Source organism: Lytechinus variegatus, chromosome 6 (assembly GCF_018143015.1).
Source record: "Lytechinus variegatus isolate NC3 chromosome 6, Lvar_3.0, whole genome shotgun sequence".
Classification (NCBI taxonomy): domain Eukaryota; kingdom Metazoa; phylum Echinodermata; class Echinoidea; order Temnopleuroida; family Toxopneustidae; genus Lytechinus; species Lytechinus variegatus.
Genome location: NC_054745.1, coordinates 35951479 through 35978424, shown reverse-complemented (window position 1 = coordinate 35978424; position 26946 = coordinate 35951479). Strand labels below are relative to the sequence as shown.

Here is a 26946-nt window from a genome sequence, read left to right as displayed (position 1 = left end):
GAGGGTATTTTATAGTCCACCAAAGAGAAAGTTGTTCATCAATGACATCACACATCCTTGTCGCATTGCCAATGTGAGGATCTCCATAGCATTAGTGATTGCAACATTCAAATGCTCATAACTTTCTCATTATTTGTCCGATTTTTCTCAAACTTCCTTTATTCTTATTCTTTGATTTTTCTGTTTCTACACAAGCCTATTTGTTCCAAAGGTTTCATTCCCCTTTAATGAAATGTGTCCCAGTTCTATATGCAATGTAAGCGAACTTTCATATTCTTAGAATAAGGTTTGTGAAATGTGCCCCAATTCTAAGAATATGAAAGTTTGCTTACATTGCATATAGAACTGGGACACATTTCACAAACCTTATTGTAAGAACAAATTTTCAATTGATAAAAGCTACTGAAATACCTCAGTCTGGTTGTCTTAGATGAAATTTGTTAGGCTTATTGGAAATCATGCTTTTCTTTGAAATGTGAAATTTTAGAACGATTGTTTATCGTTTGAAGTGTTGGAAGCTCCTTGCTTTTATATGCACTGGCAAGGCAGGACGTTTATAAAGGAAGATACCAAATCTTGTGCATTGTTTGTGTTAAGACTTGTCAAGATTAAAGACAATGATATTATTTTGATTTACAATAAAACATATTTATATGAAACTTACTTTGAATTTTCTTTTTGTACAAGGCTCCTTGAATATAAGAATAAAGTATGCAACTCATCTTTGATTCACTTCATCAACTGCTTAAAGGGGAATCCAGCCTTGGTCATAAAATGTAGTGTTGGAAAGGAGAAAAATAGATAAAACAGAATGGTGAAAGTTTGAAAGAAATCGGACCAGCAATAAGAAAGTTATGGCTGCTTTAAAATTGAAATCCCTATGATTATGTAGATTTCAAATTGGCAACTGGGTAAGTAAATTATGACAAGAGGCAAGGACAACTTTCCCATAGGCCATGTACTTAATTATCAGGGATTTGTGGTTTTCTCCTAACTGCCCATTCCCCTGGGGCAGTAATCTAAATATAACCCTGGTAGTATATTGTTTTATGTCCTCATGAAAGTAAAATAAAATTTGAAGTAAAACATATGAAAAAATGATATATTAGCCAGTTTATGGATTGGAGTACATGGAAGAGTAGTCCCTGCCTACATCACTGTGACATCACATATGTGGCAAATTTGCAGTCTCCATGAATCTAGGGATTACCAATATTCACAACTTTAAAATAAAATCATAACTTTCTTATTTGTCAGATAGTGTTCAAACTTTCACCTATCAACTTGTCTGATTTTTCTTATTCCCGTAAGAACAAGTTTTTATTTGGGTTGGATTCCCCTTTAAGTCTTTGTTTGAAGGAAGGACCCATGTCTGTTTCTAGAATTTTTACTTGAGATTCAACAATTTTTTTCAGTTAAATATGAAATTTTCAGTATTTGAGGTCTGAGGCATCATATGCAAGCAGCTGCCCCATATGCTATGTAATATAAAATGCATATCTTTAAATGTAAAAGCCAAGTCCACCCCAGAAAAATGTTGATTTGAATCAATAAGAGAAAGATCAGACAAGCATAACGCTGAAAATTCCATTGAAATCAGATATGAAATAAGAAAGTTACATTTTAATTTTTCGCTTATTTTTCACAAAAGTTATATGCACAGTTTAGCCACATACAAATGAAAGAGTTGATGATGTCCCTCACTAACTAGCTATTTCTTTTGTTTATGTTTTAATTTAACAACATATCAATTTTTACAGATTTGACAATAAGGACCAACTTGACTGAACTATTGAATGTTTAATTATTCAACATGTTCAGGGAGAAGTAAAACTTAGTTTTACAGGACAATGAGGAGAAAATTAGAATATTTCATATAATAAAATACAAAAGAAATAGTGATGTCATCAGTTCCCTCATTTGCATACCGACTGGATGAGTATGTAACTATTATGTGAAATTACGCAAAAATTTAAAATGTCATAACTTTCTTTAATATTTTACTTCCGATTTTGATGAAATTTTCAGTGTTATGCTTGTATTTTTCTCTTTTAATTCAAATCAACTTTTTGTGGGATGGACTCTGCTGATATACTTTAAGTTCAATAAAAACCACTTTGAATTTCTTGAGACATGATAGGAATGCTCCTTGAATGCGACGTCACAAATCCAAATCTCTCTTGCTACACTGCTTCCATCCAGCTTCACTTAACGTACATCCCATTCCAAACCAAGAACTCTCATTTTCTCACTCTTTCACCCTCTATATTTTTCTATCCCTATATGTCTTTGTTCCCACCCCCTCTCTGTCTCTATTCTCATCTTTCTGTTCCTAACCCATGTCTTATATTTCTCTATTATAAATATCTACTCTGTACATACACACCCCTCTCTCTTCATCCCCCCCCCCCTTTCTTTTTCTGTCCCCCCCCCCCCCCGGCCCTTATCCCTCTTTCTTTCCACTCTCTTATTCTATCTTCTCTCCCTCTCTCTCCATACCTTCCTTGCCCCTCTCTTTCCATTCTCTTATTCTATCTTCTCTCCCTCTCTCTCCATACCTTCCTTGCCCCTCTCTTTCTCTCCACTCCCGTATTCTATCTTCTCTTTCTTTCTCTCCATACCTTCCTTGCCCCTCTCTTTCTTTCCATTCTCTTACTCTTTCTCTTAATCCCCTTCTCTTCTCCCTCTAACCTCCCCACCCTTTCCCTTTCTGTTCCTCTCCCTCCTTCCGTAGTTTGACCGTCTCTCATCACTACACTACATGACACACTCAACATCAATTTTTAAAAAAGCAATATAACACTAATTGCATGATTTCTATTTTTTAGTTTGTATGTACATGTACTTTCAAAGATCTTGACAAATTACATTTACATTATTTACAATATTCATAAATATATTCAGGGCTCCGTAACACAAAGGTTTGCGATGGATTGCAAATATGAAAGAACCGCACTGATTAGTTCCTGGTCAGTATTTTAAACCAAATGCGCGTGTAACGTTGATAATGATTGGTCAGTTCATTTAGCGATTGATCGCTAATCTTTGTGTTACGGAGCCCAGATGGGGCAAAATAAATGTAGATCATATACATCTCAGAAAAGGCTTTGTTGGGCTTGCAGATCTAGCAGATGGACGAATACCAACCCGGGGTTGGTATTACAGGGATGCCACATAGGATCATCTACCACACCAATCGCCCACCAGTTCAAGTTCACATGGTAATCTAACACTTTGGCATCTGTGTATCCAAACTACTGTCCTTCACAGTCCACCATATTAACAGCAGCCCTGGGTCTGGATACAAAGTCCCTCATTCAGTTCAATATCAGTTCTAGTTCACACGGTAATCTAACACACAGACATCTGTGCATCCAAACTGTTTCAGAGTCCACCATATTAACAGCAGCCCTGGGTATAGATACAATGTCCCTCATTCAGTTCAATCTCAGTTAATGTTCACACGGTAATCTAACACTTGGGCAACTGTGCATCAAAACTGTTTCACAGTCCACCATATTAACAGCAGCCCTGGGTATAGATACAATGTCCCTCATTCAGTTCAATCTCAGTTCATGTTCACACGGTATGTCTGGGGTATTATCCTTGCTCCACAGCTGCCTGCATGGAGATAAATAAAATTTGAAAAGAGAGGGAGTATTAATTTCAATCATAAGCAGGGGTGGATCAAGGATTTTCCAAAAGGGGGGAGCACATTTTTCTGAGATTTTTGACAAGCAAAATAAGTCTTCACTTGAAAAAGGGGGGGGGCACATTTTGGTTTTAAGTTAACAGCATTTTTACATTACAAATTTAAATTTTGCTTCACAAACGGGGGGGGGGGGGGGGGGGGGGAGGGGGGCACGGGCCAGCTGTTATGTTATAAGGATAATAGTTCAGATAGCAATAATGAATTATGGATTATGTGTACAGGTATGTATTTTTTCTTTCGCCATACCCCACAGATTTGGAAAAGTACAACTCTGCTACCCTTTGGGGATACCAGGCTGCTATTTGTGACCTAACACCTCAAAGTCAACAATATATCGCCAAAAATGAATTTTGAGATTTTTATTGAGCTTAAAAAAGCATAAATTCTATTACATGTAGCTAAAAATATATAATTTTTCCAAATTTATCAGTGATAACCCACAAATATACTTGATAGAATGCAAAAGAAATTCAGTGAGAGGGGAATTTCAGTGAATCTTTCAAGCAGTCCGTAAAAAAATTGTTCATAAGGTTCAGTCCTGGACACAGGATCTTTTATTCCTCAATGTCCAGCTCTTGTCTTGTTTTTATTTAATGTACATGTACTTTACAACTTCAAATATTAACAGAACTTATGAAGAATAAGAATCACTCTCGCAGTAAGCTAACTTTGAAAATTCTATTTTCGAAGACCAAATTACTATTTTGGCTGATGTAGAATAATTTCATCCACATTCAGTTGCACCCAACCTCGGTGAGGTGAATGGGTACCTGGCAGGAATTTATTCCATGAAATGCGTGTGTGCTGTGATCTAAGTAATTACGGATGCCAAGTTACAGCCGTGGTAATAATATCCAAGTCCTTCGGAAGCGTGTAGAGACATTATTCATAATTTTGATATGCGCTATACAAGAGCTGTACATTATCAAATCTTCCCGGTAACCTGATGTTGGGTTAGGGGTTGGCTGGTCACATGACCAAGACCGTTTATGTACCTTATACGCTGTCATCTCTCTTCGTAGTTCCTTGATAACAGATGCAAGGGCCTCGGGGTTGACTCCCTGCTCACAGAGATGAACACAGATTGACAAGGTCTCAGGGTCAAGCCCCGTCTCCAATAGTTCCGATATCTGACTTATAGCTGATAGAAATTCAAAAGAGAAAGTGAAAGTTATCATTCATTTCTTCATACTAAATGTAATGTGTAAATACACATTACCAATTAAAAAGGGCAAGAAAGTATACTTCCCTACAAAGTTTAAATTTATTTGAGCTAAAAAGAGATGCAGATTTGGCATGCCCTTCTTTTTTAATTCATTATTTATCATTTTTAATCTTCGCCTGTCTTCAGTTCAATTTTAATGTATGCCTATTAAACGACGTTACTTTTTGGAAACCATGGCCATGCCACGGCTAGCCAGGACAAAGGCAGGCTTCTGGAGAGTAAAAATCATTTACTAACTCTCATACGAAGCCAGGTCTTCCTTTCTATACATTTGTGTGTAGATCTACCACCCAAAAACCTGAAACTTTTGCCCCCAAGATTTCTACTTTCTTTCTAAAAGATCTAGCCCTAAATCATGTACATGGGATACAACTTCATTTCCGACATTTCTTCGCTATGGATTTTATTTTTAGACAAAATTTCATCAAAAAATTAGAAAAATATCATGAATAGAGAGAAGACTTGCCCGATGTTTACCCTGCCATCTTGTTTTCTATTGAATTGTTCTTCACCCACGATACGGACGCTTGCGTCGCGGGGCAAAACTAACAGTTTCAGGTTTTTTGGTGGTACATACAAATGTATAGAAAGGGAGACCTGGCTTCGTATGAGAGTAATCTTACGTTAGTAAATGATTTTTACTCTCTAGAACTAGAAGCCTGATCCTGGCTAGCCACGGCCCCGCCCTACGATGAGCTGAATGTATGATGATGGTGTGTCCAAACTTCGCGCACTTTTCAAAAATATTCATAAGGCTTAATTTGTTCACAAAATGTTCATAATTTATACAAAACCAATGCAAGAAACGGTTACCACATTGATCACCCAGGCAAGATCATAAACTATAAAATCATGACCGAAAATGTAAAGTAGGGTTTCGCCAGTATCGCGATCTCAAAATTCTATTCCGATCGGCGAATGAGGGCTGTGTGCTGGAAAACCGTTCAGAAAAAGTGTGACCTAACTTCACGCACCAAAGCTTTTGTGGAGATTTTTTGAGATAATTTGAGTTCCTAACACCAAGTGTCTACCGAGGAGACTACTAGGGCGTGAAACAGGCACACACACACACACAGGCCCTAAACGAACAACAACAAAATGATGTATGGTCGTGGACACGCGCGAAGTTTGGACTCACTGCCATAATGATTATTGTAACCAGGCCCTTGCATACCATGCATACCGATGCCGCCAGCCCGCTACGCCCGGCCGAAAATCATTGAGCGTTACGGTATTAAACATCCTCTGCTGCTAAGTAGGAGCTGTGAATGCTACACTCCATTAAAAGAACGTTTCATTGCGTCACAGCATATTAAGATTAAGTTTACTCACTGTCTAGCACTTCTCTAGCAGATGCTACGGAAGCGGATCCTGTTTTCTCGTCCATTTCGGGTTTTGAAAAGCCAAATTTTACAGCTGATTTTCCCTCTATCTTGGAATCTGATTGGATTCGGCAGGCGGTCGACGATATTTTGCTACAAAATATGCGCCCTCTATTGCCATACCGGTAGCACGTACGTCGGCGCCGGCCGGCCCGCTTTCAAAAATTGAAGAGTTCAAGCTAAGCCAGGTGCAGGCCGAGGTAAATAACTCAATTTCTTTTATTTGATGACTTTACCCGTAGTTTTGAGAGAGCTTAGAGATGCTGTATAGTATGCTCATACGTTCTTTATCATAAACACATCAAATCTAATCATTGTATTAATATTTGTTGGACATTTTCTCGGTCGTTTGATTTGTTAACAAAAAAGGAAAGAAGGCAACATGGACATGGTCAGGCTTCAGCAGCGGCCTGGGGCTTCGTTCGACGGGGAGCGGGCGGGGGAGCTCAGATTAGCCGCCTGGCGCTGGCTGTCCTGGCTTGATCAGATCTAAACAGCTGGGGCCGATTGCACGAAAGGGTCTTTGCAAGGACAGTCTTTCGTGTCGCCCATCTTTTATGATGCACCATGTGAAACGTATTTTAACGTGTTTAAATAAATCATCTGCAAACATACTTCATTCGTCCGTTAAAATAAACAAAATATTATTTCTTTATAAAAATTTTATAAATCACATCATTTTATTAAAATGATGACTGATGTGATAGATCTCAATATTAGTCTATATCATGAAATTGTATAAAATTTGATTTAAACGCAAGCTACCGAATCTTATTCTTTATCATAAATTTCAGAAACACCCCGCTTCTAGCGTATCGTGTCACTATCATAAAAGATGGGCGACACGAAAGACGGTCCTTGGAAAGACCCTTTCGTGCAATCGGCCCCTGGCAGCAAGTTTTGAGTTTTTTTTATTTTTCAAATTTCTCCTCGTACACAGACGGCTCGCTATCATTGCAGCCACCATAGGGACTTAATGCAAAATCCCCTGTCGGGGCTCTTCAAAATCATTCTCAAAGTTCAATTTTGAAATTTGAGTCCCTGCTGTAGCCTACTGTAGTACAGACTACACTGTCTACAGTACAGATCACGCTTGATTTTCACCTTCGGTCTCTGTATTTGGTGAGTGAAGCCAACGAAGTTCAGCTAAACAACCAACATGGTCAACCAACATAACATACATGACATAGACCGAAGCTTTTGGTCTACAGATCAGGCCCTGCAGACAGACATGCAGACTAGCGCTTTGCCTGGCCCACTCAAGTCAAGGGTTTTAATACATGCCGCTGCGCACTGAAAAATGAAGCCTAGGTCATTTTAGGTGACCTAAGTAAGAGATGTGTGTTCAGCCATTGTGGACGCCAGGCAGAAGTGGCGTGAGCCGTCGCAGCACGCCAACCCACTTATGATCATGCTAACAATTAACAACAATACATTAGTTACTTAGTACTTCTAGCAGAGATGCCAAGTTCAAAGACCAGCCATGCGTGAGATTTTCTGTGAATCTGAGTGAGATCACAGACATTGTGTACAATGTATATGGGGATAGGCTGTGATAGTTGCATGAGACAGAGATTTGAGGGGATGAACAAGAGTCCAAAATGCTTGAGTCTCACGCATAATGCATGAGACTTGGTAGCTCTGTACTAGTATCCTCTATCCTGGGGGCCACTTCCATTCACGAGTGGATACCATGCGCGACCATGGGGTCTCGAAAAGCACCCTAAACGCGTAATTTCCATATTCTGAAAATGCATCCCTTAACAAGTATTGGCGTGTGAAACCCTACCCTTAACTAGTATTGGAAACAAAACGATACTCTTGGCAAATATTCCCTGAAATGAACCCCTAAACAAGTAGAGGAATGTTTATTGTTATGAGTTCTTCGGTCGTCGGCTTTACCTTATTTGGTTTAGTACGACCCCACCTTCTACACCTCGCGCAAATGGGACTCTAAACACGGAAGTGTTGGGGAGAAAAGGACATCCTTTATAAAACATTTGAATTTTGTTTTATCATCCTCGCAAATTCGACCCTAAACACGTAATTTTCCGAGTAAAATAGATACCCTTTTTTCATTATTTTTGTGTTTTTGACACCCTTATCATGTTACGTACGTAACGTGCCCTGTCGTGAAAAAGACATCCTTTTTACGTGTTTTTTTGGTCGGGCATAGTATCCGCTCGTCAATGTAAGTGGCCCCTCCGGGATCCTCTAGTTTTAGCTAGAAATCCATAGATGCGAGCTGCCTTCAACTTCAAGTCAAACGCGGTTCTTTGTGCGACGTAAGTATACTAATAAAAAACCTCGCACTAGTGTGAGTGGGCGTCTTGGTCTTTTCTTGGGGACAAAATACATTGTAAGTTTTTTCTTATTTAGAAGTTCAGTCACTCATCTAGACTCGAGCCTAGGCCTAAATTAAAGAAGCATCTATTTAGGTCAGGGCTATTAAGTTATACCTGTCCTCTCATCAATTTCCTCAGCAGAAGATTGTTTGCAAAGACAGTCATGCTACTGACTGCTCAGTCACATTTTGAAGTCAATTTACAACTTGCCCACCGCTTTACCAGATATCGCAATCGGGAACCGCTGTATTTCGGCTTCAATCTCGATGTCATCTTTTGAATTCTCAGACTTGGCTTCGCTTGTCTTTGCCATAATTTTAATATGGACTGAAGTTAGAGCAACCAAAGAGATTACTTTCATCAGCTCACCCTTTTATAGTCACTAACTTCAGTCCATATGAAAATTACGTCGAAGCACAATAGATGGATTTGAATTAATGAGATGGCTGCATTTCGAGGCTTTAAGCTAAAGGTGAAGATCAGCCTGATGGAAACTTTGTTATGAAAATAACTAATAATATAACATATATTTATTGGTAAGAGTTTGAAGAAAATGTGTTGAAGATTTAGAATAGAAATGAAGAATTATTAGAATTTTAAGTTTTTTTTTTATTTGTGATGTTAAACCAGGTGCCCCACTTCCCATTAGTTATGTGATATGAAATGCATGAATTTCAATTTTGTTAATCATACATAAAGTGACAAACAAGAAATCTTTCAGGAGCAGGGGTGAAATGATTTGACTGTTGATAAGAATTTAGGTTAACCATTTGCAGCTTTTGGAGAAAGTAATATTTACCTTTACCCAAGATTCTGGAAGAATGCTGATGATTCCAGCAGTCATGGTTCCAGTTCAAGTCCTTTATCCTTCTCGTTCTAGTTATCTTTATAGTAGTGTGATTTTGTTAATTGATTTCTTTTTATTCATGATAAATTGGAGGCTGTTTGCATATGACATCACACAAATAAAAGGAAATTCAAATAACTTTCCAGTTCTTGAATGTTTTTCCCTAAATTTTCTCCAATATTTTTAATTAGTTTTTTGTTATTTTTTACTAAACTTTTGTCAGGGTGACTTCCCCTTTTATGCAATAAACTTGAATATTAATTTGTCATTTCGACTCAGATTTTTGAATGAATCTGTTGGTATGCAGATTTAAGATTAGAAGTATGTTCCCATTGTAGAGTTTGTGGTTGTACTTGTTGCCTGTCTTTGATGGGAATTCTGCACAATGTATGAAAGTTACAACAGTCCGCACGTTTCTTTTTTTTTATGGAAATTTAAAATTAGGTTGACGTCTACTCTTCAGATTCATTCCTGACCTGTTCATTGATCCTCCATCACCATGGCAGAGGAGGAGGAGGGGCATCTGTCGATGACATCATCAATGACATCATCAGCAAACTTGACTGTGAATCCATTTGATACAGCTAGTCTGGACAGCATGCATCTACCTGCATTCAGCCCATCTGTATTCAAGTCTAGTCAGGACACGCCCTGTAGCAAGAAGGTAAATTTGTGTAGGAATTAAGGGTGTTTTCAGGTGATCAGTACAAACGTTATGTGACCCTGCTTAATAGTTTAAAAGAAAGTGAATTCAACTCTAGTCAGCACACACCATGGTGCCAAAGAGTAAATTCATGTAGGAACTAAGGGTGCGTTCAGGTGATCAATTCAAATGTTATTATGTGACACTGCTTTAGATTTAAAGAAGGTGAATTCAATCCTAGTCGGGACACATCCTCTAGCCAGAAGGTAAATTCATGTAGGAACTAAGGGTGCGTTCAGGTGATCAATTCAAATGTTATTATGTTACCCTACTTTAGATTAAAAGAAGGTGACTTCAACTCTAGTCAGAACACATCCTCTAGCCAGAAGGTAAATTCATGTAGGAACTAAGGGTGCATTCAGGTGATCAATTCAAACGTTATTGTGTTTTGACCCTTGTCAAGGCCTTCACAGAAGAATAAGCTAGTACAGGGAAAAATTTCTTGGGACTAAGGAAATCGTTTTGATTCAGTCGAGGCTTCACTGGTCGTGTGGTCCAATGGTTAGAGCATTGGACTCATAATCGCAAGTTGGCGAGTTTGAATCCCCACTTTGCCATTGTCTCCACTTTGTTAAAAAGGCCCGAGAGTAATATCTGCTATGTATAAGGTCAGCCACTATGACTGATTAACCTATATGTAAAATGTTCCCTAGGTAATTGGTTTTATACCAGCTTGGTGTTTACCAGCAAAATACTGTCCTGCCGTGTTCCTACAGGAGTTACCACAAACAGAAACATGGTGGTTATGACTCCTGTCTCGTCACTCTTGTGTGTTCAAATCCTACTCCAGAGGTCCGTCTTACAAAGAGTTGCGATTGATCCGATCAATCACAACTATGGAAAGCCAGCAGCATCAACATCTGAAATTACATGGTTTTGTCAAAATGTTTTGTAGCAATGATGTATATTCATACATTCACTGTTTTCTTGACAATTCAGTATGCTTCTCTTTGTTTTCAAAGGACATTGAGCAAATTTCCCTAAGAAAAAATGATGACATAATGGATTTCTATATACGAGATTGATCAGACCATCGTACTCTTTGTAAAACTGGGCCCAGGGGAGCGTTTCATGAAAGGACTTGTCGGACGTTTTATCCGACAAGTCCCATTTTATCCGACAGTTACTATGGTAACAGTGCCTCTCAGCCAATCAGAATCAAGGAAAGATGTCAGATCTGACAACTTGTCAGACAAAAATTTTGATGAAACGGTCCCCTGGTGTCAAGAAATTAATCCATTTTGTGTTGCATTCAACCCAGATGAAATAAATCAAGACATGGAAGAAATGTATCCCTTTAGAATACTGATAATAACAATGATATAGTATTAATAATAAATGATGATGGTGATGATGCATGGTAAATTTTTTTTTTTCTGATTTAAACAGAAGAGTGGCTTTCGGTGGTCTATCGATCAGATGTCTCTGCTCTTCCCAGCTGATATAGACGAGTTACCCCAACAACAGGATGCATCATTCATCCCAAAAGAGAAAGAAGAACAGGTCCAACAAGCAATTAATCAGGTGAGATTTCATTTTCCACCATTTCCACAGTATTCTATTTTCTTTAAGTATTGCAGGTTTAATGATTTTGAAAAATACATGCATTGTCAACTCTCAAACTTGTGTATGTCTGCACATGTCTGTTGGAGAATGTTTAAATTGCCCGTTTTCCACTCCAAATTCCTTTTGATCCCTCAAACCCCTGCGATTCTTTTTACGTGGTCGATATCCCTGGTTTTTTGGTGCAATCAGAGAAACATGGGGCCCATCTGACAAAAAGTTGCGATCAATTGGATCAATCTCCAGTTGCGATTGATCCGATCGATCGCAACTATGGAAAGCCAGCAAAGTCTACTGTACATAAAATGCATGTTTGCCACGTTACCATTGTACTTACCATCATCAGGGTCCTGTTTCATAAAGAGTTACAACTATTGTAACTTTGCCATTATAACAACTATATTTACCATGGTAACCATGACAGTTATAATAAAAATAATAAAAGTTACATTTATATAGCGCATTACATTAACATTTCAATGTGCTTTACAATAACAAATTAATATACATGTATATAATACTTAACAAAAATCTAAGTTCAACATACATTACTGATAGCATGTTCTGGTATTATTACATCAATTCAAATTCAATCTATTCATTTAAGTAGTGCTAAGGTGAAAATGTTACGCCCTATCATTGAATACACCAAATTGCTTAAATGTATGCATCATAATATAGTCATAATGATAATGAAATTGCCATATTGGCAAAGTTACAACAGAGTTCCGTCTTACAAAGAGATAAAATTGATCCAATAAATCTCAACTTTATGGAAATCCATCCATACGATGAGTTTTTCAACAGGAAATTTGCACAATCTCCTTATATTGTTCAAAGAGAATCGCACTGGATCTTCAAAAGAATGATGATTTTATGCATATATATCGTATCCAGAAAATATTTTGAACAAATTTGCATTTTAGATGTTGATGTTGCTAGCGGTCCACAGTTATAATTGATCGGATCAATCGCAAATCTTTGTAAGACGGGGCCTGTTGTAACTCTGTATGAAACGGGGCCCCAGGACTTTATAAAGAAATTTTTCTTCCATGCATTGTCAAATTAGTTAGGGTTGAGTTGACATGACTCTCATTCAGAAAATCCACTGTATATAAAACAACTTCACCCTGTTTTTCGGATGTAAGTTTTCTGTTTCACATTGAGCTTAATTGATACAGAGTTTGTTGATCACAGTATTGAACCATTCCCTTAATTTTTCTTCCAATTTTACAGTTCTTCTCGCAGAAAGTAGTTGTCCCGTCACCCTGGTCAGAATCCAAGCCAATGAAACAGGTCACGTTCTCACCCAAACCACCAACTGTTAGCAGTAAGTAAAAATTAAACGTTTCAATTCACGTTTCATTTGGAAATCATACATATATTTGAATCTCTTGGTTTATTGTCTTACACCCCTGGTCAGAGAGTGGACAGGTACATGTAGATTCTTACCTAAACTGCCAGTAGTTTGAAAGTAATTCAACGTTTCAATTACATTTCATTCGGGCGTTAAGTGTCTAAATCTTGGTATAATCCCTCTCTTCTGGTGAGAGTGTGAACAGGTCAGGGGTGTGACAGTTCAGATTTTTATCTGATTTCAGATTTTTTTTTTGGTGATTTTTAGCTGGATTTCAGCTTATATTTGGCTTTCCTCTGTACAAAAAGTATGGGAGCTCTTCCTATTTCAGACTTTTACAATACTCTTCATCTTTTTTCAGATCTTTTTATTTGTGACCACTCGCACCCCTGACACGTGGATTCTTACCAAAAAGACCAATAATAAGCAGTGCGTTAGCATTTCAGTTTACTTTTCATTTGGGTATTAGGTATCAAAGTCTTGGTACATTGTCCCACTCCTCTGGTCAGAGTGTGAACAGGTAGATTTCTACCAAACCTGCCAACAGTTAGCAGTATTAGGAAGAACTCTTACTTTTCGTTAGAAAGAAGGAGAGAAAGGGGAGACCTCATTCAAACATACCGAATTATTACAAAAATGGACAAATCAATCCCAGACAATTATTTCCAGAGAGTAGAATGTGCCAGAACAAGAGGACACTCTTAAATTTGCCAAGCAACGATCTAGACTGGATATAAGGAAACACTTCTTTAGCCAAAGGGTTGTCAATCAATGGAATAAACTCCCACAGTCCACAATTGAGGCACCAACACTCCTGCAATTTAAGACAAAATTATCAAAATGTGTTTTTCAAATAGGCTCTAAGAGCCTCCTTAACCCTGCCATACTCATCTGTACACCCTCGTCGTGAAGACAGTGAGATGTGGCCATCAAGGTAACTTCAAGGTAACTTCATGCCCCCTAAGCACAATTTGACCAATGTACATGTAGGGGTGCTTTTTATACTGCACCTTCATTTGAAAAAAGTACGAGTCTAAGTCAAACTGAACTCTTTGTGAAACAAAGCTTTTTACATCCAATTAATTAATTCTGCAACATTGGATAACCTTTTGCTTTTCAGTGAATGGGGATTTGGGGGGCTTTTTAAAATATTCCAGTGCTCTTTTGAGTATTTCGGGGTGAAATCGCCTTTTTTTAATTTGTGCTACTCATACATATCTTATATTTTTCTTGCAGTTTTAAGTGAGCACTCAGCGGATAATTCCATTTGTTCATCAACGAATGGATCCTTCCTTGGAAGTGTGTCGGGAAAGGTTGATGGTAAGAAAATTTTTTTTAAATTCATGCAAATACATTTTTCCCCATATTTATATTGTTTTCTTCAGATCTCTAGTTCTCTTTCACTTTGCTTAAACTCAATAACGTGTATTTTGAAATCTGGCTTATAGCCCGTTATGATACAATTACAATACAAACCTCAAACTGTGATAGTTCACGATCATTTAGAAATAGTAACTAAAACACTTCCTTTGCAGTTTCTAGCATGAATGATGAAATAGCACAGTAAATTATAATAATCATAATGGTCCGCATTTATACAGCGCTTAATACATCGGAACGACGTCTCTAAGCGCTTTACAGACATATTATTACCCCGGTCATCGGATCCTTGCATGCCCGCATACAATGTATGTACCTTCTCCACTCCCTGGGGAGCATTCCAACAAGAGTTCCAAGACTCAATTGCTAGGCATACTACATATAGGCTTTCACATCCTACCGGGTACCCATTTAACACCTGGGTGGAGAGTGGCAAAGTGTGGATTAACGCCTTGCCAAAGGACGCTAGGCCATGGTGGGATTCGAACACACGACCCTCTGATTACAAGGCGAGAGTCAGAACCGCTACACCACGACTGAAAACATGCAATGTTAAAGGTAAATAAAGTAGTTAAATTGAATGAATGAATGCATTATATAACAAGCATACAATCAATTCTGCAAATGATTAATAATTTTTTTCATAACATCTCTCTCTGTAGTGAGCTGTCAGACGGCCATTACTCTTCCACTCAATTTTGATTTGGAAGCTTTTCTTGGTAAGTAAAACACAATTCTATCTTCATGGGAAGGGACACATCTTATGTGGGGGGTCAGTGTGGGTGTTTCATAAAACTGATATATCCCTGTCTAGCTATTGACCCTATATACATGTAGCTCAGGCTGTTCTTAAATTGTATAGCCCAAGGGGAGGGGTGCTGTTTCCCCCCCCCCCCCTCAGATCTTGACTTCTGATCGCGCAATCACGATTGAAATTGGCACGAATGTCACTCATACCGTAATCTCCACAATTGTAACCAAATTATTTATTTTCATGTTTAAATACATTTATGCTAATTCATAAAATCATAATTTGGGTGTATTGCTATATTTTGGTCTGGACACTTGTCGAAAAATTGTTATTTTTTTTATTTTTTTTTTATCACCTTTATTGATTTCAACCAAAGGGAAACAAACATAGAAAGTCCAGGTTACATGTTTCTATGGGAACATTGTACAGGACTGTGGGTAAGAGCATGATTACAAAACATAGTACTTACATCATAAAACATATACATAAAATACATCAAACATATTTAAGCAAATTGTGACATAGTGGGGGTAAGAACTAAACCAAGAATGAAGGTAAAATGGGGAAAATGCAGTAACATATAGACGTCATAATAGATTGATGCTGATGTTTTCCGAACGAAGGAGTAGCTGAGTCAGTGCCTACAATGAAAGAAATAGAAGAGCTGAAGGGCAGCAAAGGCCAGAAGGAAAGGAATTATGGACTGAAAACAGGGAAGAAGAGGGTATATGGAGAAGGAACTGTATAGAAGGAAAGGGTTCTGAAAGACAAAAGTGGGATAGAGAGAATTTAGCAAATGATAAAGATAAATATATATTTCAAAAAATGGCAATATCATTATTTGTGTGGCATCTACAGACAGGATCATTTCATTATAGACAGCTGGGCTCCGTAACAAAAGATTAGCGATCAATCGCTAAATGAACTGACCAATCGATATAGACGTTACACGCGCATTTGGTTTGAAATTCTGACCAGGAACCAATCAGTGCGCTTCTCTCATATTTGCAATTCATCGCAAACCTTTTGTGTTACGGAGCCCAGGTCACTTTCTGTATACAGATAAGATTGGCAGAAAGTATTAAAGCCAGTACAGACTACATGCAGACCAACATCTTTTAATCATAGCACCACCACATGTCCTCAATGACTCAAATCTGGCCAGATTCCTGACCCATAATGCACCATTCTAAGCAGTGTAGTCTTGTGATATAGACCCACTTGAAAGAAAACACACTAATTCACTACTCAATATGTTCATACTGCAATAATTATATTACCAATGAGCCAAACAAATACCTTTCCTCTTGAAACATGTTAGTTTCTCTATACAAATGATTTCATAGGCTCATTTAATCTCTGAATTACTAAGTGTTATATAATCTCTAAGGTATATTTTAAGACTAGCTAACCTGTCACAGTCAATGAGAGGTCACTCACAGCTGTTTGTCAGTTCGCTGAGTTGATATTTTACTTGTCACACTTTAAAGGGAAAGCTGTCTGTTCTCATTGACTATGTGTTATAACGACTAGTCTTAAACTATACCTTTGAGATTATTTGAGAACTATTAGAAATATAGCACTTGGCTAAATTAGCCTGTGATTTTATTTTTGTTGAGAAACTAAAATGTTCTTAAGTTGTAGGATATAATTATTCCAAAATGAATGTATTGAGGAGTGATTTAGTGTATTCATTCCAATGGACTCGGCACAAAATGTTTGATCATTTGTAATGAACCTGGCCAGATGTAAGTAGTTGAGGACTTGAAGTGGAGCCATTAAGGCTGCTGGTTCGTATGTCCTTTAACAAGGCTTAGCTCTCATTTCATATCGTAGGAAAGGGTCGCTTCATGTACACCAAATCCAGCGTGGAATCGTTCCCCGTCGCTCCCCTGAGACGCAAACTCTTCACACAGAGTGAGTCCAGCTCCAATGGAGTGCCCTCGGCCAGCCCTCTATCGGCGAGTAGCAGGGAGAGCGGACCATTCTCCCCCTCCATCTCACCAATCAAGTCCAGTCAGGAGTGCAGCCCGACAGACTATGGACGTATGCCAAAGACCCCTAATTCAGTTGAGGTGAGATATGGGGAAAGTGGGTTGTTCATTATTCTTTCGTGTTTTTAGTCGGGGCCGGGGTGTACTTTTCTGCGTCAGTTGGGCTGTTGTGTGTGTGTGTGCTTTTCAGGGAGTATCATGATTAGTAAAATTTAGTCATTGATATAGTTGCAGTTATGTTTCTCTCATTTACAGATGGATGATGACAATGATGGTGGTGGTGGTGATGGTGGTAATAGTAATGATGATGGTGATAAATGTGATGATGGAGATGATGACGATAAAGATGATGGGGAGGAGGAGGATTGAGATGATGATGATGATAATGATGATGGTTATGACAGTGATCATGATGATGGTGTAATGGTAACAATGATAATGATGGGGATGATGATGATATGATAGGCATGATGATCATGATGATGATCGTAGTGTTGATGATGATGATGATGATGGTGATGGAGATGCCAATGAAGGTCATGATCATCATGTTTGTAATGATGAAGATTGGAGATGAGCATGGTGATAATGAAGGGGGTGGTGGTGGCAATAATGGCGATGGCTGCAGACAGAACAGCTATGTACAGCTTCAGCCATCAATTCCTTTATCAGCTACCCCTTTAAAACTCTCTTTCTAGTTTCAAACCCTTACCTTAACCCTTATCTTCTCATCTATCCAAACAGAGCCAGTTTTCGTCTAGTCCAATAGCTCGTTACAGGACCACCCCAATTAGACCAGTCCCTCATGTACAACTCCAAGCATCACCCCTGTGTGGGAAAATGGATTCTCCTTTGATGTCGCCAATAAGAGAAGCTCCACACAGTAAAGGTACATATGTCACTTGCCTTGGATTTACAGTATCATGACGTTGAAACTTTGGTTAATAGATGATGTTTGGTCCATGCATGGAGGTAGATGGTCCATGGTATAGCAACATTCATGATACTGTCAAGAAATGAGGTTCTAAATGTTTTTCAGACAAGAAATCTGCCTTGCAATGCTATCAAACAGATTACTTTCATTGCCTCTATCCAACTTATGGGATCCTCAAGGAAAGGAAAGTGTCATTCCAAAGTATTCCAATATTTCATTCCCTGATTTACATTGTCTTAGCCTAAACACGAAAAAAAAATGTGAATAAACTTAACAAGTCTTTCACTTTCTCGTCCTTCCTTTTCTCATTCTTTGCCTTATTCTCCTTGTCCTCCTTTATTCTTTCTTTCTTTGGAATTCTTTCTTGTTTGCTCTCTCTTTCTACCTTTATTCCATTCTTTCCTTCCTTCCTCCTTTCCTTCCTTTCTTCTCTTCAACCTAATTTCCTCTCTCCCTTCAATCATTCCTCTCCCTTCAATCCTCCCTGCCACCCTTCTCCTCTTCCTTTCTTCCATCCGTTTTCCTTCTTTCTGTCCTTTTCTGTTGTCTCACAGGTCTACCACCAAGTCCTATTATTGCACCCAGCCCCGTGGAGTCTCTCAGTAATGGTGACCATATCTCACCCTTAATTATCAAGGGCAACTCACTCTACCAATCCACAAAGCCTTCCGATAACATGATGGAAACCAGTCTCTCCAAACCTGATATTCTTGAATTCAGACCCCACATGGCTGAGGTAGGAGGAGATGAGAATATAGGGATGGAGGGAAGGAGAGACTTCTCACAAGAGTTTAGCGGAACGGACGGGAATAGAAGAGAAGGGGACGGACCGATTGACCTAAGGAATGAGCCTCCTCACAAGGGGATCGACGAATTTGTTGATAGGACCGACAGAGAGGAAGAATTCGCTCACGGATCGATAGAAGAATTTGATGAGCACGATGGAGGCGGAGGAGGGGATGGAGATGCGATGGAGAGAAGGAAGGATTTCACGCTTGGCTTGACCAGAGAGTTGAGCCCCATACAGAGGATTGGTGACCATATCTCAATGCTAAATGAACCAGGTTGTTCATCAAGACTACATGGTACTCAAGAAGAAAGCAGTATGGATACCAGTCTCATGAGTAACAGGGGTAGGTCCTCACATGTTCAGTGATGATAATGCATTCAAGGAAACCAAAACTCCATTTATGAAGATAGCTATGATGGGATCCAATTCACCAACTGAAACAGTAAAATAGCCCCAATTCTTCCGCGAGTCAAAAAAATAGTTCCAAATCATTGATATGTCTTTCCAATTTGGGCAAAGAAAGTTCAGTAGTTACCATTTCTAGAGTCAGTGTTAGACGTAGAATCATATTCATACACTTTTGTCAATCAGCAATATCAAATTGAAAAATCTGAATGGGTTGTAATTAGGCTCTTGGCACCACAAGGAGAGAATCCAACTTATCAGAAAGAATAAAATGAGGAGCAATCTAAAACTTGTTTCGTCAAAATGGGTTGTAGAATAAGCGAGTTATAAATGGAAGTTTGAAAAGTGTTGTACTTTCTATGGGGATCCTCAAATTGGCAAACATGCTTCAAAATTGTTGGTTTTCGTGGACAACTCTACATTTGTTTTCTACAAAAAATTTCAGATTTCTCCTCTATTTTTAGTATCCCGTAATTAGTAACCATCTGGAATAAAATTATTGGAAATGGTTTTTTGACTGATTTGAGTAGGTATGGGTGTCAACATTTACCAAAAAAAAGTTAGGAGGAATACGGGTTGGGGAAAGTGCTTTTTTTCAAGGTCAAAGGTCAATGACCTTTTCATATATACTGTATAATGGTATCTCTGAGATGGAAAGGCGCAGGTTGGTGATAATGGTGTCAAAATGCACAAATTCTTACCACAATATCAAATAAAATGAAATTAGGTACCCAGAATGCACATTAAACGAAAATTTTCAAGGTCAAAGCCTTTCAAAGGTCATTGACCTTTTTTACATTATATACCATAAACGATATAATGGTATCTCTGAGACGAAAAGGCGCAGGTTGATGATCTTGGTGTCAAAATGCACGGATTCTTACAAGAAGATCAAATAAAATCAAATCAAGTACATAAAATGCTCATTCACCAATGAAATTCAAGGTCAATACCTTTCAAAGTTCAATGACCTTTTTTACATTATATACCATATACGGTATAATGGTATCTCTGAGATGAAAAGGCGCAGGTTAGTGATCTTGGTGTCAAAATGCAGAGTTTCTTACAGGAAGATCAAATAAAATGAAATTAAGTACCCAGAATGCATATTAATCCATAAAGTTCATGGTCAAAGGTCAATGACCTTTTTACATAGGTTATATATCGTATAATGGTATCTCTGAGATAAAACGCTGCATGTTGGTGATTTTGGTGTCAAAAAGCAATTTTTGCAAGAAGATAAAAAGGCACAAAATAATATAAAAGAATTATCCTTCACCTTTGATATTGGATATCAAAGGTCAAAAGTTAATAAATATTGATATATCCATTTATTATTCCCCCAAAAAAAGAAATTAATCCATTATATTCACATTTTTTGTGAATAATAGAAAGAAAGATGGCTATTTGTAATGAAAACTAGGATGTTTAATAATTTCACTTTGAAATAAGGATAAATAATGGCCATGAAAAATATATTTAGGGGTTAGAGGTCAATGAACTATGTCAAAAACTGCTGGAAATTTAAGTAAATATGTCGATAACTTGATTGTGGCATGTAGGTATATAGTGATTTTGATGGGAAAAAGACTCACCTGCGTGGAAAATGAACAGAAATTTAATAGTTGATTCCTGGACCAATGATGATGTCAAAATACAAGTTCGAGGTGGAATTGAAATCAAATAGCACTCTTTAATATATACTGTAGTAATGCATTGCCAAAAGTGTAAAAAAAATCATGTATGAAATAATTTGAAATGGTGAAGTTGTCTAAAGTAGCAGCATTTAGATATGCATTTTATAAATCTAAATCAAGGTACTAATTTCTCTGTAGCAATATTCACTAACCTCAAATGCTACAATCAATACTATATACTATAACTTAATCTGTAAATGGAAAAGATAGGCATCATCCAAGAACATTTTCATATAGCCAGGGACAATGATGAAGAATATAAATAAGGCAATCATTAGAGCGGCAGGTTTTGTCATAGCATGGAGCTATTACAATAGCTCTATGGTCATAGTAAATGAAGTTAAGTGTCTCAACTTCAGCAAAGAGTAATCAAACTCTTGGAAACCTTCTGACATTTTCAGGACTTTGATCTGGCCCATTCAATGAAAGCCTAATGTTCTGTCAAGGGATAACATACCAGGATCTATATTATTACTGATATGTTGCACAGCTTGATCCTCAAGAACTGGAAGTGGTGCTGTAGGAGTGTTGTTAAGTCAATGGATGTGTACTTGTAAGCTATTATCTCCTTTTGAATTTCATTACTATGCATGATAACAATCAGTTGTTCGGGACCAAATACATGATCCTTGTACAAACTGATACCTAGTAGAAATAGCATCATGGGTGACCTACGGCAGCTAGAGAGCAGGTATGAAGTTTTGTCATGCAGCATTAACATCTCAAGAGATTCTGGCAACTCGCAATGAGAGGTAATTAATAATAATACAGGAATTCATCTTTGTTAAAGTTGAGATACATGCCATTTACTATGACAAAAGCTGCAGCTCTAATGATGGCCTTCATTTCATCGTCATCCCTCTGCTGTTTGGAAATGCTCTAAGATGATGCAAGCTGTGACATGAGATTTAGACCTATCCTATCCATTTTCAGAAGATTAAGCTAATGAGATGAATGGACTATCGCTGGAGAGAAAAAGACACGACAACCTTGATTTAGATAGGTTTCAAATTGTATAATCCATTTCATTTTTTTTCATTGCTTTTGGAAATGCATCGCAGTATATGAAGAAGTGTTATTTGGTTATCACCTTTTTAAAACAATTTCCACTGATATTTTGGAAAGAGTTATTGACCTCTGAACCCTAAATACATTCTCCATGACCTTACTTCAGACTGAAATTATGAAACCTCCATGTTTTCATTACAAATTAGCCATCTTTATTTACATTATCACAAATATGAACACATAGGATAAATGTTTTTTTTTATTTCATACAGATTATACACACACACACATATATATATATGTATGTATGTATAGGGTGAAACAATATTCTGTATACTGATTTTGTTGTTGTTTAATCTACTGGTACAAATCTTTCCATTTTGGCACCAAGATTACGAACCTGTGATGTTTTATCTCAGAGATACCATTATCATTTTCATATGTTAAAAAGGGACATTGACCTTTGTCCTTGAATTTTAAAGGTGAATGTAAGTTCTTGATGCTTAATTTTATTTTATTCAATCTTCCTGTAAGGATCTGTGTATTTTGACACCAAGAACACCAACCTTCGCCGTTTCATCTTAGAGATACCATTATATAATATGGTATATAATGTATAAAAGGTCATTGACCTTTGGCCTTAAATTTTAAGGGTGAATGTGTATTCTAGGTACTTAATTTTATTTCATTTGGTCTTCTGGTCAGAATCTGTGCATTTTGACACCATGATCACCAACCTGTGCCTTTTCATCCCAGAGATACCATTATACAGTATGGTATATATAATGTAAAAAGGTCATTGACCTTTTAAAACCTTTGACCTTAAATTTCATTGGTGAATGTCAATTCTAAGTACTTGAATTCTTTCTATTTTATCTTCTTGTAAGAATCTGTACATTTTGACACCATGATCGCCAGCCTGTACCTTATCATCTCAGAGATACCATTATGCAATATGGTATATAATGTAAAAAGGGTCATTGACCTTTGAAAGGCTTTGACCTTGAATTTTATCGGTGAATGTGCATTCTGGGTACTTAATTTTATTTTATTTGATATTCTGGTAAGAATTTGTGCATTTTGACACCATTATCACCAACCTGCACCTTTCCATCTCAGAGATACCACTATACAGTATATATGAAAAGGTCATTGACCTTTGACCTTGAAAAAAAGCACTTTCCCCAACCCGTATTCATCCTAACTTTTTTTTGGTAAATGTTGACACCCATACCTACTCAAATCAGTCAAAAAACCATTTCCAATAATTTTATTCCAGATTGGCTACTTTGGGGTCTAATTTAGGGATACTATTTGGGGATTCTCAAATTAACTAGAATAATATATAGAGTGCCTTTGAATAGGCGACTAGATAATCAGCTACTCATAAATGCTTTATTGTTCTTCATATTATTCTTTTATTGCTTTTCTTCAAACAGGTCACATTCAAGAGGATATTCATGCTAGCAGTCCACCGAGGCAGAACATACCATGTGACTTCTCGCTGGAAGCCAGTACTGCCATCAGCCCTATACCAAAGACTGGTGATCTACCAATCTCCCCTGTCAGGACCGAAGAAGGCGTATCCAAAGACAGGGTCAATGCCCAGTCTTTCAGATCCAAGGCACGACACAAGATGGTCTCCTTCCACATCGGGACAGAATTCAGCCCTATAAGGTATCCGGAAAGCGGTGGTGATCCTTTCTCGGGGCAAGGCATGCCAATCACGTCGTCACGAGTGCACGATAGCAACGCGGAACTGTTGATGGAAACCAGTCTGTTTTCCCTGGATGGACGAGAAGAGGTTGCGGGTGATCGGCCAGAGAGAGTGGAGAATCTTGAAAACGATGCGTGTAGTAAGGTGACAAAGTTCTTGCGGACTGGTCCTCAAGAAGATGCTACAGGGTTAGAATCGGTGGATGATGTATCAGCAGCGGGGACCGGTGATGTTCCGCAGGGAGAAAAACATTTTGAGTCAGGTTGTGAAGAGCTTAGGGAAAACCTTATCAAAGTTTCTAAATATGGTGGAACAAAAAATGATGGTTCGGACTGCAAGGACGATTTCGCTTCTTTTGCTGAAGATATCGCCTCCCATTATCCTGCAAAGCCAAAGATGTTTGTGAGAACTTCAAGTGCTCTGGATGGTGCTGTGTCCAACTCCAGCAGGTCGACCGAGTCATGTGATCAGTCCAGTGCATCCTGGGTTGGGAAAGCCTGTTCCTCGTCTCTGAAGCATGGGATGCGTTCAGGAGAACAATCATATCCATTCCAGAGCCCCACGGTACCAGCAACGTGTCTGACATCGACCATGCGATACGGCACGCTATCTTTCAATCCACCGTTTGGACTTCCTGTCAAGGGTGATCAAAGTGCCATCTCAGCAATGGACCTTAGTTCTGTATCCTTGATAGCAAATGCATCTCCCAAAAAGGATACCACAGAAACGTGCAAAGGTGGGCAATTCAAACAAGAGTCTTCCAAAAACCTGAGGTTTGATGAAGTGCAATTCTTTGACAGGGTTGAGGATTGTTGGATGCAGACGTCTTTTACAAAGAAGTCCGCCCCAAGCTGTATGACAACAAGCCGGAGCTATGACTCTTTGAGGAAGTATGCAGAGGAGAGAGAAAACACAGATGTCCAGGAAGATTGGCTAATGCTGTCTTTATCCGAGGCAGATCTTCAGAGCCATAGAAGGGACTCTGTCGGAACACTTTCATCAAGCTTGCTCCATCATTGTGAAGATAGGGAACATTGTCCTACCATGCCACAAGCTCACATCTCCCATCCCGTCTTTCAAAGAAGTACCTCAGATCCGCTTCCGTACCAAGAGGCTGACATGCAGGAAGGGCCTATCTCATTGGACCTTCCACATAGTCATCCTGCCCAGGATAATCCTGCAAAAACTGTAAGCCTCCAAAATAAGACTCCTCACTCCAGTCCGGCCATGGAACATGGTAATTTAACCAACCTACATTCCCATCAGAAACTCTTGAATGACGCAAACGGGCATGAAGAACACATCTCAGGCGATATAAGCAAAGCGGAAGCAACACCTTTAAGGCCTATCTCAGTGAATCTCCTTGCTCAGGTAACCAGAACAGGAGTTGATAGTGGGTACAATACACACTGTGCAAATGTCTCTATGGACCTTGGAGATGTCGAGAACAGTACTTGATGGGGACGAAACAAGGCAGTGACACATCTGAGCCCTGTCTTACAAAGAGTTGCAATCGATTTAATCAACCACAACTATGGATGGCAAGCAACATCAAATTATGCATGTTCAAAATATTTTCTTGATACAATGTGATATATGATTCACTGTTTTCTTTGAAATTCAGCATGCTGCTCTTTTGCTTGCAAAAGACGTGCTAATTTCTTGTAACAAAAAATATGACACTGACGGATTTCCATATAGTAGAGGTTGATCATGTATCAACCGCAACTCTTTGTAAGACAAGGTATTGGATAGCATTTGACACTTTTCCTTGACTTTTATTGTGAATGTATTTACTGGTATCAGACAAAGAATACATGTGCATGTGTGTCATATATCTCTCTCAGTCAAATACGCTTGAAACTATTAAAAAGGATATTTGTGAATTTGACTTGCATGTATGTATATAGCACTAGTGTATACATACTTATAGATGGGGGAGGGCTTGGAGGCCCATGGTCTAAGTCTGGCCTAAAATTATGGGAAGCTGTCAGAGTGTCAAGAATTTGTTCAAACTGTAATTCTATTTGTGTTTATTGGGATCCTTCCCATGGTTCATTGGGGAAGAAAACTATTGTATTTATCATTCAAGAATTTTGTTAATGCCTTATGGTGAAGTCATATCCCACTTTCCCTGGCCTGACAGTTGTCCTAGGATGAGCAGACCATCGTACAAAGAGTTACGATTGATCCAATCAATCTCAACTGTATAGAAATCCATCCACACTATAAAATTTTCTACAGGAAATGTGCACAGTCTCTGTAGTTAGCAAAGAGAATCACACTGAATCTTCAAGAAAACGATGAATGCTTGAATATACATCATATCTCGAAAATTTTTGGAACAAATTTGCATCTTAGATTTTGACGTTGCTGGCCGTCCATAGTTGTGATTGATGTGATCAATGATAACTCTTTGTAAGACAGGGCCCTGAAGAATTACTTGCTAGTACACCAATGCTGCTCTCCCATAAGGATGTCTCTGTTACAGATATTACCAATGGTGTTCACAAAGTATGGGGTCAGCAAGTATGCATACATTTGTAATTCCGAAGCTTCATTTTTCCGAAGGTTCATTATTCCGAAGGTTCGGATATTCTGAAGCTTCGTTATTCCGAAGCTTCGGATATTGCGAAGGTTTGTTATTCCAAAGGTTTGAATATTCTGAAGGTTTGTAATTCTGAAGCTTCGTAATTCCGAAGCTTCGTTATTCCAAAGCTTTGGATATTGCGAAGGTTTGTTATTCCAAAGGTTTGTTATTCCGAAGATTCGTTAGTCCGAAAACGAAGTGAGGTTCGTATTTCGGAAGGTCCGTAATTCCGAAGCTTTGTTATTCCGAAGGTTCGGATATTCCAAAGGTTCGTTATTCCGAAGGGTCAGATATTCCGAAGGTTCGTTAGTCCAAAAACGAAGTGAGGTTCGTAATTCTGAAGGTTTGTTAATCCGAAAAAGAAATAAGGATCGTAAGTCCGAAAACTAAATGATTAACTAACCTTATTTTGTTTTCGGACTAACGAACATTCGGAACATCGAACCTTATTTCGTTTTTGGATTATCGAACCTTGGGAATAACGCCACAAATCTTCGGATTAACGAACATCGAGGTATAGGCAATTTACTTGTTTCGGAATTATGA

The 26946-nt window shown here is 38.2% G+C and overlaps 1 protein-coding gene and 1 long non-coding RNA gene across 3 annotated transcripts; one reads left to right on the top strand and one right to left on the bottom strand.

The window, feature by feature from the left end:
- Positions 1-2988: 2988 nt before the first annotated feature.
- Positions 2989-6417, bottom strand: LOC121417413. The gene is made up of 3 exons (XR_005970348.1): positions 6270-6417; positions 4708-4853; positions 2989-3621 (listed from the first exon to the last, which is right to left on the bottom strand). It is a non-coding gene; the product is annotated as an uncharacterized LOC121417413 (long non-coding RNA).
- Positions 6418-6467: 50 nt separating this feature from the next.
- LOC121417412 lies at positions 6468-25359 on the top strand. Of its 2 annotated transcripts, none has more exons than XM_041611109.1 (10): positions 6468-6519; positions 9956-10175; positions 11604-11738; positions 13014-13107; positions 14371-14454; positions 15177-15233; positions 17102-17340; positions 18004-18148; positions 18748-19326; positions 23533-25359. In XM_041611109.1, the coding sequence occupies exons 2-10, from the start codon at positions 10011-10013 to the stop codon at positions 25266-25268; spliced, it is 3234 nt and encodes a 1077-aa protein (XP_041467043.1). In that variant the 5' UTR covers positions 6468-6519; positions 9956-10010; the 3' UTR covers positions 25269-25359. The 2 variants fall into 2 exon arrangements, with proteins under 2 accessions (XP_041467043.1, XP_041467044.1); XM_041611110.1 differs by lacking the exon at positions 6468-6519 and adding an exon at positions 8546-8604.
- Positions 25360-26946: the final 1587 nt, after the last annotated feature.